At 42.8% G+C, this 15652-nt stretch overlaps 1 protein-coding gene across 1 annotated transcript in view; it reads left to right on the top strand.

Annotated features, from left to right (window-relative positions):
- Positions 1 to 15652, top strand: part of tmprss15 (transmembrane serine protease 15) — a 98459-nt gene that overhangs the window by 72125 nt on the left and 10682 nt on the right. The window contains 5 exon segments of the mRNA XM_043700197.1: positions 704 to 836; positions 7629 to 7724; positions 10663 to 10712; positions 11992 to 12166; positions 14288 to 14469. Of these exon segments, the coding sequence (XP_043556132.1) occupies positions 704 to 836; positions 7629 to 7724; positions 10663 to 10712; positions 11992 to 12166; positions 14288 to 14469 (636 nt within the window).

Consider the following 15652-nt stretch of genomic DNA (forward strand, 5'->3'; position numbering starts at 1 on the left):
TTCTGCTCAATACCCGAGCATGTTTTTCACAACATATCTTTCCTGGATATTTGCATCCTGGTTATAAGATTGATTGGAAGTCACACTATTACCCCGTACTGAAGGATGGTAAATTGAGGGTTGAAGTTAGCCATTAGGAGGCTAAGATGGGAAAGTGTCGTATTTCTCCTTCATGAGATGCAAGAATCTCTGATAAAAGCCAATGTTTATTATCTACCCCTAAATATTCTTTAGAAGGTCATGTAATTAAATTCCTGGTTAACCGTTTCCCCAGGACATTGAAGGTGGGAGATTTGACAATTGTAATGCCATTGACTATTAAGGGAAGATGTTGCAGATGCTAACTAATTGGTAAATGCATGATGTGAATGTGTGTACCAGCTATTAGCCCACGCGTGAACACTGTACTTGTCTTGCTTTGTGCAGATATGGATAGCTTCAGTACCTGGGATGTTGTGAGTTAAACACTTTGCAATTACTTGCAAACATCTCCACTTCTGATGTTGTGATAGAGGGAGGTCATAGCTAAAGATTGTTGGGTTCTGGTCACCATCCTGAGGAACTCCTATGGTAAAGCCCTATTGCACTATTGCTCAATAGGAGCAGTCCTTCAAGTGAATGATTCTCCAGAAGTCCTTGTAAAGGACATCCATTCTTCTCAATCATTGTTTTGAAAGTTGTCATTTTCTGGTCAAATCCCCAGTGCGCCTATTGAATGGATCTCGTAGCAGTGATGGGTTGGTGCAGTTCAATTTGAAGACCGAATGGTGCTCAATATGTGTAGACAATTGGTCAGAGAACATATCAAATGCCTTATGTGTGGAGTTGGGCTTTAGGTAAGGGATTTTTCCTTCTTTATTGATACCTTAATTGTGTTATATCATTGGGTGTGATGGTGGTGTTGTGCTTATGTCACTGAACTAATAACTCAGAGGTAATGAGGACATTGGCTTACATCGTATTAGGGCAACTGATGAAACTTCAGTTCAATTAATAAATGGCTAATTATCAATTACTGTTTTTAGAATCCCTACCAGGTGGAAACAGGCCCTTCAGCCAACAAGTCCAAACCAACCCTCCGAAGAGTATCCCACCCAGACCCATTCCCCTACATTTACCCTTGACTCATGCACCTAACCTACTCATCCCTGAACACTATGGGAAATTTAGCATGGTCAATCCACCTAACTTATTTTGGATTGTGGGAGGAAACTGGAGCACCCGGAGACTCAGGGAGAACGTTCAAACTCCATGCAGACAGTCACCAGAGGCTAGAATCGAACCCGGGTCCCTGTAGCTGTGAGGCAGCAGTGCTAACCACTGAGCCACCTTCATTTGGAAAGTCTGACTCATTACTGAACTTTAGAGATGGAAGCTTGCTACCATTACCCTGTTTGGCCTAAATGTGATACCAAACTTTATCAATGTGGGTGACTCTTAACTGCCCCAGCAAGCCAATCAGTGATGGGCAAGAAATGTACTCTGAGAAGAACAGATGGAACTGGAGACTTGGAATCGTCCAGCCATCATAATCTTTAACAGCTTTTATACTCGATTCAAATCACACCATCTGCCATGGTGGGATTTGAAACTGCAGTCACAGCTCATTAACCTGATGTTTTGTATTACCATACTACAGCCTCCCTATTATACTCCTTGCCTGATTTTGCTTTCATTGGACATCATTAATTTTTCACCAATTATTTCACACTTTGTCCCATTCAATCACGTTCACTGGGATTAGATTTCCATGGGTCACCATTACACCAAAGACTTGTTAGTCTGGCCACAATAATGTTCTATTTCATTCAAGCTTAGCCAGTAACACTATCATTCAACAGTAATACATTAAACTACATACAATTAATACAACTGTTTGTTTCATGAAGCCTAAGCTGACCAGACTTGCACATTGTTAGGATGTAAAGATATCCATGAGAGTTTTGACTTAGTGAAGGGACAGGTTCTATTTTACGACTATTCAACTTCCTTGTACTGCTTGTTGACAACCTTCCATCTGCTAGTGATGATGAATATGCAGCAAACAATCCATTTCAATGGAAAGTCTTTACTTGTTGTGCATTTGTGATGACCATGGCATGTAATACCTGAAAGGCAAGTTCTGCCATTGCACATATTGCATGTGGAGCCACCAAAGAACGTTGTGGTTGTGTGTTCAACATTGATACCTGTGTCCAGATGCATCGCCCATTGGCAGGCCATGAACCTACAGTAAGGGGATCACCATTTCTCTCTTTTTTTCATCTGCCAGTGACTCCCAGGTCTGAGAACCAAAGTTTAGGCATTCATGTCACAGCACTCTTGCTGTGGGACTGTCGGATCTTCACTGATCATTGCTCCAGCTACCTCACCATGCAGAAGATCTTTGGTAACAATCACTTTCCATCCTGAAAACTTGGCTCAGTCACCAAAAATGCAATTGTTTGATGAACGCAAACCAAGTGTTGGAGGGGTCAGTTAGCTGGATAGCTGGTGTGCAAGACAGAGGAATGCTGACAGCGCAGGTTCAATTCCCAAACTGGCTTTCCTTCTCAATCCCTCCCCTTGCCTGTGATGTGGTGACTCTCATGTTAAACCACCACCAGTCATCTCTCTCTAATGAGTGAGCAGCCCTATGAACTGGTAGGACTATAGTGATTTCACCTTAACATGCAGGACGACTGCCACATCCATGATTCTGTCCCATCTAAATACACTCCTAATACACACTGACCATGAGGTTGGAAAAGTTGAAATTCCCATCAGCATTTTATTGTGGCATCTTTGACAAAGACCATTCCCATAACATTCTAGATGACAAAGTGATGAACATTCCAAATGCCAAGTAGGCAATCATTCTGAGTGACTTCAATGTGTCTTTTATAACAGACAGTAATTTATAATCAACATCACAGGAGCAGGCAATGGCCTAGCAGTATATAATCATTAGACTATTAATCCGGAAATCCACCTCATGCTCTGGGAACCCTGGTTCAAATCCTGCTATGACAGATTGTGGGATTTAAATTCTTAAAGAAGCCAGGAATTGGGAGTCTAATAATGATCGTGAATCCATTCTGTGGGAAAACGCATCTAGTTTAGGGAAGGAAATCTGCCATCCTTACCTGGTCAGTCTACATGTGCCTCCAGATCCACAACAATGTGGCTAACTCTTAACTGCCCTGTGTGCACAAAGGATGGGCAATAAATGCTGACCCAGAGATGCTGACAGCTGTGAGAGAATAAAGAAAATACATCAATCATCATGGGGTGGGCAAGATCAGCAATAATTTGTAACTGCATTGTTACCTGCGTTGAGGTGTTTGAGCATTGCACTAAATTCTTTTGGCATCTAGTTCTAACAAATAGGCTTGTATAGCTTCTGCAATGTATTTTGTATCACTCAAAACTAAACCTGTCATCTAAAAGCCCATTTCATACATCTTATGAATATTTTAACTTGCTGTTGATATGTCTGAGGGGTGCACTGTTTCCTTGTCTGATCCTACTTCTCCACTGGTCACAACCAATATTAAATTAATCAGTTTGGTGATACGGTCAGTTGTACAAGTTTTGGGATGATGACCAGTACAAAATCAGCCAATTTTCTTTAGTCACCAACTGGCTCAAACAAAGATGCAAAGTACATGCTTTTGGAGCCACTAGTTACCTGTTGAAGGAGCAGTGCTCTAAAAAGCTTGTAGTTTCAAATAAACCTGTTGGACTATAACCTGGTATTGTGTGATTTTCAACTTGATTCACCCCAGTCTAACACTGGCACCTCCGCATCAAAGATGCAAAGATTATTGAAAGTTTAGATTAAGCCAATATATGAAAATGTACCAACATATGAATTAGGAACAGGAGTAGATTATTCATCCCTACAAATTTGTGCCACCATTTAATGAGATTGAAACCTAGAAATCACTTTCTACAACTCCGAAGAAAGTCTCACCTCCTTGAAACTGCATATATCGACGTTTTCCCAAATTAAACACGCACACACAGACACACACAGGCACACAGGCACATGCACACACACATATCTGTGGAGAAACAAAAAGACTAAAAATTCTGCAGAGTTTACGTCAAAGTAATTTGGCCGAGCAATACTTAATATCATGTAGAAAGGTTAGTCTTGAATTGTCCCAATGGTGTTATTATTCAAAAGTTTTTCTGCACACAAGCATTTGGCACTGAGGTGTTTTCCTGGTTGAATTTCTTTGCTTCAGATGATGGGGTAGATTCCAAAAGATCTTCTCCATGTCGCCTTCACAAATGGGAATTGTGACCTTTTGTGGGTTTTCAGCTCACACATTTTGCTGAAAGGGTTTGCAAAGCAGGAGTTAGGGAGCAATGGCCTCTTGCTTCTAAAGCATGTGTCAAATTTCATCTGCTCCCAGGAGGATCAATCCCAATATCGAACAACCCAGATGCCCTCCTTCTTCAAAGACCGCAATTTCCCCTCAGGCGTGGTTGACGATGCTCTCCACTGTATCTCCTCCACTTCCCGCTCTTCCGCCCTTGAACCCTGCCCCTCCAATCGCCACCAGGACAGAACCCCACTGGTCCTCACCTACCACCCCACCAACCTCCCGATACATCGTATCATCCTTCGTCATTTCCGCCACCTCCAAACAGACCCCACCACCAAGGATATATTTCCCTCCCCTCTCCTATCAGCGTTCCGGAAAGACCTCCGCGACTCACTCGTCAGGTCCACATCCCCCACCAATCCAACCTCCACTCCCGGCACCTTCCCCTGCAACCGCAAGAAATGCAAAACTTGCGCCCACACCTCGCCCCTCACTTCCCTCCAAGGCCCCAAGGGATCCTTCCATTTCTGTCACAAATTCACCTGCACCTCCATACATATCATTTACTGTATCCGTTACAGCCGATGTGGCCTCCTCTACATTGGGGAGACAGGCCGCCTACTTGAGGAATGTTTCAGAGAACACCTCTGGGACACCCGCACCAACTAACCCAACCGCCCCGTGGCTGAACACCTTAACAACCCCTCCCACTCCGCCAAGGACATGCAGGTCCTTGGCCTCCTCCATTACCAGACCATGGCAACATGACACCTTCCGACTAGGAACCCTCCAACCACAAGGGATGAATGCAGATTTCTCCAGCTTCATTTACCCTCCCCCCACCTTGTCTCAGTCCCAACCCTCGGACTCAGCACCGCCTCTTGACCTGCAATACCTATCGCATTCCCAACGCCCCTCCCCCAAGTCCCTCCTCCCTACCTTTTATCTTAGCCTGCCTGGCACACCTTCCTCATTCCTGAAGAAGGGATTATGCCCGATTCTCCTGCTCCTTGGATGCTGCCTGGCCTGCTGCGCTTTTACAGCAACACATTTTTCAGCTCTGATCTCAGCATCTGCACTTTCTCCTACTCAAATTCCATCTTACCAAGTTCAAAAATCCAATGTGTTTACCTGACTTACAAACTAGGCTATGCAAACTTTCTGAAAGTTCTCCAGACTTTGTGACTTCATCCAAGCTTTTTGCTCCTTTCAGGTGCAACAATACTGATTTTTTTCTCACTGTGTCTTTTCATTAGTTAAATGTCCTTTTTGTGCATAAGTTCAAAATATGCTTGCATGGATCCTCAAATTTTAAAAACTAATACTTGGATCACATCTCTTCATCACACTGTGAACAAAGAAGTGATTGATGGCCATCTAAGTGATAAGTGGGCAAAAGTGAGGACTGCAGATGCTGGAAACCAGAGTTTAGATTAGAGTGGTGTTGGAAAGGCACAGCAGGTCAGGCAGCATCCAAGGAGCAGGAAAATCAATGTTTCAGGCAAAAGCCTTTCATCAGGAAGGGCTTTTGCATGAAACGTCAATTTTCCTGCTCCTCGGATGCTGCCTGACCTCAAGTGGGCGGCACGGTGGCACAGTGGTTAGCACTGCTGCCTCGCAGCGCCAGAGACCCGGGTTCAATTCCCGCCTCAGGCGACTGACTGTGTGGAGTTTGCACGTTCTCCCCGTGTCTGCGTGGGTTTCCTCCGGGTGCTCCGGTTTCCTCCCACAGTCCAAAGATGTGCAGGTCAGGTGAATTGGCCTTGCTAAATTGCCTGTAGTGTTAGGTATAGGGGTAAATGTAGGGGTATGGGTGGGTTGTGCTTCGGCGGGTAATCTAATCTAATCTAATCTAATAATTACCCCATTGGCAGTTGTCTATTCAATTATTGAGGCTGTTCAACTTCGATTATTTGATATTATTCAATTATTCCAGAAGCACACTGTAACATCTCTGAATGGAAAATATCTCCAAGAATTGCCTCTTGGGGCTTGTGTGGTGTAATGGTAATGTTCTCATCTCTGGGCCAGAAGGCGTAGGTTCTAGTCGCACCTGCTCAAGAAGTTTGCAATAAGATCTCTGAATATTCAATCATTGTTATTACAACTTCTCAAGAGTTGCCTCACTTACACACGCAAAAACTGTGTTTCCATTGCATTCCTGGTGAGATGGTGGTGGTGAATTGGGATGGAATCCGTTGCATAATTTTATTTGAGATCCAGACAAACTTTTATCTACTGCTCATAAATCTCCATGTGATTTATCTTCAATACATCTTCCAATGGAGATTAGCATCCTGTAACATCTTGATTGCTAATTGTTACTGAAAATTAGCTTTTGCTAACAACTGAATTCTTCAGTCTCCATCATATCTCCTGAGTGTTTCATTCAGTGGGATTAACTGAAGGCAGCACCATTAGAATTGTCACTTAGCAGCAACTGATCCATGCTTAGAAAAGCAACTTTCTACTTTCATCTCCTGTTGTTATGTTCTTATTGTAGTAGTTATGTAAGTTGCATTAACTGTCTTTTAACTACTCACTTGTGTTCTTGTAATATTTTCTTTACAGTACATTAACAGTTTTTTTTCTGTTGGATGATGGAAGCTCATGTTGAGAATGAAGGCAATTACCCTGATTCTTAGCACTAAAAACGTTTTATTAAAAATATGAACAGAAAACGCCAGGCCCTTAAAATGTTTACTTAGGGATTCAGAGGTTGTTTGTTGGAGCTCCCATTCCAGAGGTTTGAACATTGAACAGCAGCATCACTGAAGGAGCACTGTATTGCCAGAGGTATCAGTTCCCATGTGAAGCATTCAGCTGGGGGTCCATCTGCCATCTGAGATGGATGTAAAACATCCTTTCGCAGCATTGCAAAGAAGATGAGGGATGCTTTCTCCCAGGTTTCTTAGATGAATATCCCTTCCCTCAATCAATATCGCAAACAGAAGTGGTCAGTGAGTCAATACTCTTCTGACAGTGGAAACTTGCCATTTCTGTGACATTGGTGACTGCACTTCAAAACAAACACTAACTGTAAAAGCAATTTAGGACATCCTGAGACTGTGTGCAAATTTCTCAATAAACATAAATTCCTTATTTGAGGACTAGTACAGACTTGCTCACTTAAACTGTGTCACTCCACATTTCTTTATCTTCATTTGGGAGCAAGTATTGGGTCAATGGAGAAGGTCAGCACATGGGGAAAATGCAGGGCAGACTGGGTGAAAGCTTGAATTTAGTAGAAATATATGAGTGCTTTAAGTGTTTCTAAGGTGCTTGTTCAACATCCTATTTTCACACTGACAGAAACATCAACAAAACATCATCAATTTCTGCTGATGGCAATGAGCCCTCCGTAAAACTGGATAAGAACTCGAATGGAAGTTATGTTTTCATACCAAGGTATTTAAAACACATTTCATTTCATTTAACTGACATGGGCATTGCTGCCGAGGTGTTATGGACTAGGCCAGACCACTCAAAGCATTCTAAAGCAGGCAGCCCAGACCATAACTTTGCAATTTGTTTTGGTAAGTGTACAGTGAAAATTACCCAGAGTAAGTTAACGAGGTTGACTATCAGGTTTTAAATCAGACAAAATTTTATTCACAAAATTACACAATGAAACACAAAGAACAGAATAAAGAATCCCTACAGAACTCAGTCTATTCAAACTAGACTTAATTATGCTGTTCCAAATATACACAACAGTCCCAATAAGCAAACCCCCTTAAACACAGTAAAATGAAACAAAGGCTTACAGGTCGAAGTTAGAAGGGCAGAAGGAGAGATAGTTTAGCAGCCTGTTTCCACACAGTGCACTGCTGCACTCCCCAACTAGTTTGGGACTGAACTGCTCAGCTAGAGAGCTGGCCATGCCCCCTTGACTTACACAGGTTACTTCTAAAAACAAAAAAACTTTGGCCTAAAGACTCATCTGTTTTTGTATAAACAAAACGGCCTTTCATCTCTGTACCAAACCCAGCCATTTCAGAGCCCGGAGTGTTTTATGACCCTTCTGAAAAAAACTCAAAGAAAAGGAACAGCTTTTAGAAAAAAGAACCAGCTTTGTGACAAAGATCAGCACTGATTGTCCATCCTAAGTTGCTCGTGAGATGGTGATGCAGGCCTCCTTCTCGAAGCGTTGCAGTCCATGAGTTGAAAGGTGTTCCCAAAACACTGTCAGTGAGGGAGTTCCTGTTGATACAATGGAAATGAAAGAGTGGCAGATCTACATCTAAGCCTGGGTAATACTACACGGAGGGGATCTTGGGTGACGGTGATTCCTTCACTTACTACTCTCAACCTTACTGGGTGGCAAGGACAATGGGTTTGGATGCTACTGAAGACTGTCCCTTGAGGTCTATAGGGGACAATTTCAAAATTTGCACCTAACACAAAATTTGGAAGAATTATAAACTGTGAAGAGGATTTTGTATATCTCCAAACAAACATGATGGAGTGGGCGCTTAGATAGCAGATGAGTTTCAATGCACAGAAGTGTGAGGTGATGTATTTTAGTCAAAAGAACACTCAAAGACAATATAAAATTGAGGGCACAATTTGAAAGGGGGTGCAGGAGCAGAGGCACCTGGGTGTGTATGTGCACAGATCATTAAAGATGACAGGCCTGGCAGAGACAGCAGTTAATAAAACATAGTGTCCTCAGCTTTATTAATTGAGACATGCAGTACAAGAGCAATGAGGTGGGGTTGAACTTGTAAAAAGCAATTGTTAGACCTCAGCTGAAGCATTGTGTACAATTCTGGCTGCCATATGATATGAAGGAGGTGAATGCATTAGGGGGAGAGTGCAGAAGCAATTTACAACAGTGGTTCCAGAGATGAAGGACTTCAGTTATGAGGGTAGAATTAAAGAATTTAGGACTGTTCACCTTGGAGATCTGACAGAAGACTTCAAAATCGCAAGCAGACTAGATAGAGTAGATAAGGAGAAACTGCCCCTCCTTATAAAAGGGACACAAGCGAGACGATAAAGATTTAAAGTAATTTGCAAAAGAAGTAAGAGCAAAGTGAGGAGAAAACATTTTCACATAGCAAGTACTTAGGGTATGGAAGTGTGGTAGAGGCTGCTTCAATGGTCATTCAAGAGGGATTGGCTCGTCATTTGGATAAATATAATATGCAACAGTGTGAGGAGAAAAGCAAGAGATTGGCACTAGGTAATGATGATCATTTGAACAGCTAATGGAACACAATGGTCCTCATTTTGTGCCATAAGACTTGTGTGATTCTGTGATTAATTCTTGCACTAATGCTGCTCATGGTCTGACATTAGAAAATACAAATTAAGGTTAAATTCTCAGCGAGCAGGCATAATTTCCCTGCCCAGCAAGCTCCCAAGAAAAGTTTCCACACTGCAAACATTCCCATGAGAGATGCAAAGTCTTTTAATGCTATGACGTGTGACCAGCAATATGAATTGGACTCCATGGCTGCCAAACTAAAGGACAGATTAGGAAAGGTGACCAAGAGCCTGGTTAAATAAGCGGGCTTGAGGCAGAGATTTTCAGGGGAAGAGGTGAAGGCATTCAGTGAGAGAATTTGCAGAGTCAAAGCAAAATGCCTCAACATCTCAAAAATGTCACAAAATATCTTTATTCCACATTGTGGGTCAATAATTTCTTAGGAGAAAAGTGGAAGAGTAAACAGAATGCAACTGACTGTTTCTCTTGTGCCCTATTGAAAGGATGTTGTGAAACTTGAAAAGGTTCAGAAAAGATTTACAAGGATGTTGCTAACATTGGAAGGTTTGAGCTATAGGGAGAGGCTGAATAGGCTGGGGCTGTTTTCCCTGGAGCATCGGAGGCTGAGGGGTGATCTTACAGAGATTTATAAAATCATGAGGGGCATAGATAGGGTAAATAGACAAGGTCTTTTCCCTGAGGTTGGGGAGTCCAGAACTGGAGGGCATAGGTTTTGGGTGAGAGGGGAAAGATTTAAAACCTAAGGGGCAACATTTTCACTCAGAGGCTGGTGCATGTATGGAATGAGCTGCCAGAGGAAGTGGTAGAGGCTTAAATTACAGCATTTAAAAGGCATCTGGATGGGTATATGAATAGGAAGGGTTTAGAGGGATATGGGCCACATGCTGGCATATGGGGCTAAATTAATTTAGGATATCTGGTCAGCATAGACGAGTTAGACTGAAGGGTCTGTTTCCATGCTGCATAACTCTATGCCTCTATGACTGTATTTACTGTGTGGTTTGAGAGCGATCTCAACATTTGTAATTGCTGCTAGAGGAACTTATTGGAGGTCAGTCCAGCAACATCATGAGTGAAAATTACATTGCATCTCTTTTTTTTTTTGCCTTCCAGTACAACATGTCATCAGAACAAAGTAGTGTACCTGAATTGCAACAGGAAATGTAAGTAAACTGAAGATTAACTTCCAAGAAGTGAACTGCAAGTGTAACAGCTTCAAACACATGCCTGCTCACAACCTGCCTCAAGCACTAAAAACTAACATTCAGTTAAAATGTGACTGATAGATACTCTCTTCAAAGCAGGGGTCCCACTGATGTCTGCACTAACACAGCCAGTTCGCACAGTAGTGAACCCCCAGCAAGCTGCTTTGGAGAAGGTGCAGAGGAAATGTACTGCAATGGTATTGAGGATGAGCAACTTCGGTTATCTAGAGAGACTGAAGCAGCTGGAATAGTTTTTCTTACAGTAGAGCAGCTAAAGATAGATTTAATGGAGGTGTTCAAAATTATGAGACACTTTGATTGGGAAAAATTAGGGAAATGTGTTTCAGCATTTGAAGAGTCAGCAAGGCAATGATTTAAGATAAGTGGCCAAAAAACTAAGTAAGAAATGGGTTGAATTTTCTTTTTACAAAGCAATTTCTTATGATTACATTGCCTGCAAGAGATGTTGATTCAATAATAATTTGTGAAAGGGATGGAATAAACGCTTGAATTGAAGACATTTTGCAGGGTCAGGAACAAAGAAAGGGAAATGGATTTGCACCTATTTGAGCTCTCTTATCGGATTGTCTAGTGAGCAGAATGGCCTCCATCTGGGTTATACTATTCTATGGTGCTGTGACACTAAGTCCACAAGGATATCAGGACATAAGAACTAAGAGCAGGCGAAGGTCATCTGGCCCTTCAAGCCTGCTCCCCATTCAATAAGATCATGGCTGATCTTTTCAGGGACTCAGCCCCTCTTACCCGCCCTCTCACAATGACCCTTAATTCCTTTACTGTTCAAAAATCTGTCTTTCTTTGCCTTAAAAACATTCAATGAGGCCCTTCACTAGGCAGGGAATTCCACACATTCACAACTTTTTGGGAGAAGAAGTTCCTCCTCAACTCCGTCCTAAATCTGTGTCCACTTATTTTGAGACTATGCCCCTCATTCTAGTTTCACCCACCAGTGGAAGCAACTTCCCTGCTTCTATCTTATTTATTCCCTTCATAATTTTATGTATTTCTATAAGATCACCCCTCCCTTCTAAATTCCAATGAATATAATCCCAGTCTACTCAGCCTCTCCTCATAAGCCAACCGTCTCAACTCCAGAACCAACCTAGTGAACCTCCTGTGTGCCCCCTCCACTTTGCTCTACCACTCGTCTTAGTGTCATCTGTGAACTTTGGCACACCACATTCAGTTTAAGGATTGTCTGCTGCTTTCCTTTCAGCATGTGGGAAGAGTCTGCACGAACCAAAGGGTCTTGGAAAGATAGTAGGTGGTATGGATGCAGCAGAAGGCACATGGCCCTGGATCATTTCTCTTCATTTTGGCTTTCGGCATATGTGTGGAGCCACACTACTCAGTGATCAGTGGATCGTTTCAGCAGCTCACTGTGTTTATAGGTAACACTCACCACGAGTTCTTTCCCCTCATTTATAATTTCATCGTTGTGCCCTATCCGTGGACTCTGATTTAATGAAGGCTTGATTGACAATATCAGTAAAAAGTGACTACAAGGACAATAGAAAAAGTGGCAGCTACTGGTTTAGGGACATATAAAGAGGTGATGGTTATTAAACTCCTGTTCTGTCATTCAATTAGATCATGTAACTGATCTGGAACTTAACTCAATGTACTCTCCTTAATTCCATAACCTTTAATATTGCTGCCCATCTAAAAATCTTATTTTTAAACTTTCAATTGAACCCCGGCTCCTAGGGATACCACAGTTCATGATCCTTTCCATGAATAAGTGCTTCCTACTATAAGCACTCCATCCTGAATGATCTTGCTCTAACAGTGTTCTGGGCTCCCTCACCTGATTAAAAAAGGTTTCTCACTACCCATCAGCACAACTAGTTTCATCATCATAAACACTTCAATGAAATCACCATTTTGTGTTCTCTGCTCAAGCGTACACATACCACCTATGCAGCCTTAGCGTCTTAACATTATCTTCAAATCATAGAATCATAGGGGTGCACATCATGAAACAGACTCTTCGGTCCAACCCGTCCATGCCGACCAGATATCCTAACTTAATCTAGTCCCAGTTGCCAGCACTTGGTCCATATCCCTCTGAACCCTTCCTATTCATATACCCATCCAGATGCCTTTTGAATGTTGTAATTGTACCAGCCTCCACCACTTCCTCTGGCAGCTCATTCCATAGACACATCACCCTCTGTGTGAAAAAGTTGCCCCTTAAGCCCCTTTTATATCTTTCCCCTCTCACTTTAAACTTATTCCTGATGATGGACTTCTGCCCGAAATGATGATTTTCCTGCTCCTCAGATGCTGCCTGGCCTGTTGTGCCTTTCCAACACCACTCTAATCTTGACTTAAACCTATGCCCTCTAGTTCTGGACTCTCCCCCTTAAAGAAGTACATAGAATAAAGAGGAAATCTTTTTTGTTTGAAGCCCTCCTTACTGTGTAAGATAACTGGCCTGAAAGGGTTAACAAGATTCTGAATAGCACTGCCCACTGGCATATAAATGATTGCTTCTGAGAGGGTCTAGTACAATTGTTAGTGGGTTCATGTGGCATCGACCAAATTGCTATCTCTTTAGGAAATGACGATGTCACTTACCTGGTATTAGCAAAGCTAACCAGTCTTAAGCTATTATCTTATCATTATGTTAGAAAACATGAGATATTCAAGTACCAGTGTCTACTGCCAAAGAGTTATTAGTGGTTAATCTTTCAATGCTTAAAACCAGAAAGCCCCATAAACTAATGTTACTAGAAAGATTGATGGAAGTAAATCTAATCAAACAAGACCTACGCACAACCAGATGCCCACTGTGATCATTGCTTACATTGCTCACCATCACCTCTTACCTGTTACTGTAAAACAGATAGCTCCAAACACACATATACTAAAGTGATCAATTCTTACTCTAGCAGCTGTTTTGAGTCTCCTTCCTTATTTTCAGTTGCTTCAGTGAGTAGCTTTACCTTAGAGTGGATCAATACTAAAGGAAGTGAGATTTCAAACTAGTCTGACTGCCAATATGGAGATGTACCAGACCAGAAAACTCCAGTCTGTGTGACAGATTCCAATGCGATGAATAACACAGCTACATAAGGAAGAGGATGTAACTGGGGTGTTCTCTGCAAGAGCATTCTAGCCAATGTTCATTCCTCAGCCAACATCACAAAAATCTATATCCACCTGAGGAAAGGTGCAGCCTCTGTCTATCATCAGATCTCAGACATGAAAGCTCTGACACTGCGATATTCCCTTAGCACAGCCTTAGAAAGCAGGCCCACCTTCATCCATAATAACTAGGCTACCATCCAGTGCTGCATTGTCAGAGGTGTCCTGTTTGGTCTCTCAAGTAGTTGTGAATCTTTGATATGAGATTTGATTAGTATAAGCATGCAGTGATGAAGGTATATTTTAATAACAGCCAGTTACAATGACAGGCTTGGACCAGTAGCTGGTGAGAAATGGTTTATTGACAGATTAAATTGCAAGATTCATTTTAGTATAAAGAATGGTAACTTTCTCATCTGCAGGAGAAACCTTGAACCCTCTCACTGGAAGGCAATCCTGGGCCTACGCACACAGCTCAATTTAACCTCCCCACACATACAGATTCAAGCAATTGATCGAATCTTGATGAATCCTCATTACAACAGGCGGACTAAGGACAGTGACATTGCCTTGCTGCACTTGGTTTCTGCAGTGACTTACACGGGTAAGTATTCAGAATTCAACCCAATCTATCTCCTCTTGCTATGAGCTGACAGGGCATTGACTTGGAATTATCTGCGAGAGTGCTGCACTGTCAAAGGGTCAATACTGAGGGAGTGTTGCACTGTCAAAAGGTCAATACTGAGGGAGTGCTCAAGATTAGAGTAGTGGTGGAAAAGCACAGCAGGTCAGGCAGCATCTGAGGAGCAGGAAAATCGACATTTCGGGCAGGAGCCCTTCATCAGGAATGGGAGTGCTACACCGTCAGAGGGTCAGTACTGAGCGTGCTGCACTGAAGGAGGGTCAGTACTGAGGGAGTGCTGCACTGTCAGAGGGTCAGTAATGAGAGAGTGCTGCAGTTTTGGAGAGTCAGTATTGAGGGAGCGTTGCACTGTCAGAGGGTCAGTATTGAGGGAGTGCCATACTGTCAGAATGTCAGTACTGGAGGGTCAGTGCTGAGGTGGTTTCGTTCTGTCAGGTGTCAATATTGAGGGAGTGTCGTACAGTTGGAGGGTCAGTACTGAGGTCGTGCTGCACTGTCAGAGGCTGAGTAATGAGGATGTTTCACATTGAGTGCTGCACTATCAGAGGGTTGTTACACAGAGAGAGCACATTATCAGAAGGTCAGTACTCTGGGAGCACAGCACTGACATGGGGACATGCTGAGGGAGCGCTGCACTGTCAATGTTTAATCCTGAGAGAGTGCTGCATTGTCAAGTAGTTGGTGCTGAGAGAGCACTGCACTGTTGGAGTGTTAGTGCTGAGGTAGTATACTGTTGGATGGGTAGTGTTGAGGAAGTACCATACTGCTGGGTAGTTAGTACTGAAGGCTGAAGGGGTATGGCACTGTCGGATAGATGGTGTTGAGAGAGCAGTGCACTTTGGAGGATTAGTTTTAGATTAGATTACTTACAGTGTGGAACCAGGCCCTTCAGCCCAACAAGTCCACACCGACCTGCCGAAGCGCAACCCACCCAGACCCATTCCCCTACATTTACCCCTTCACCAAACACAATGGGCAATTTTTAACTTGGCCAATTCACCTAACCTGCACATTTTTGGACTGTGGGAGGAGCACCCGGAGGAAACCCACGCAGACACGGGGAGAATGTGCAAACTCCACACAGACTGTTGCCTGAGGCAGGAATTGAACCCAGGTCTCTGGCGCTGTGAGGCAGCAGTGCTAA

Source organism: Chiloscyllium plagiosum, chromosome 12, assembly GCF_004010195.1.
Source record: "Chiloscyllium plagiosum isolate BGI_BamShark_2017 chromosome 12, ASM401019v2, whole genome shotgun sequence".
NCBI lineage: Eukaryota > Metazoa > Chordata > Chondrichthyes > Orectolobiformes > Hemiscylliidae > Chiloscyllium > Chiloscyllium plagiosum.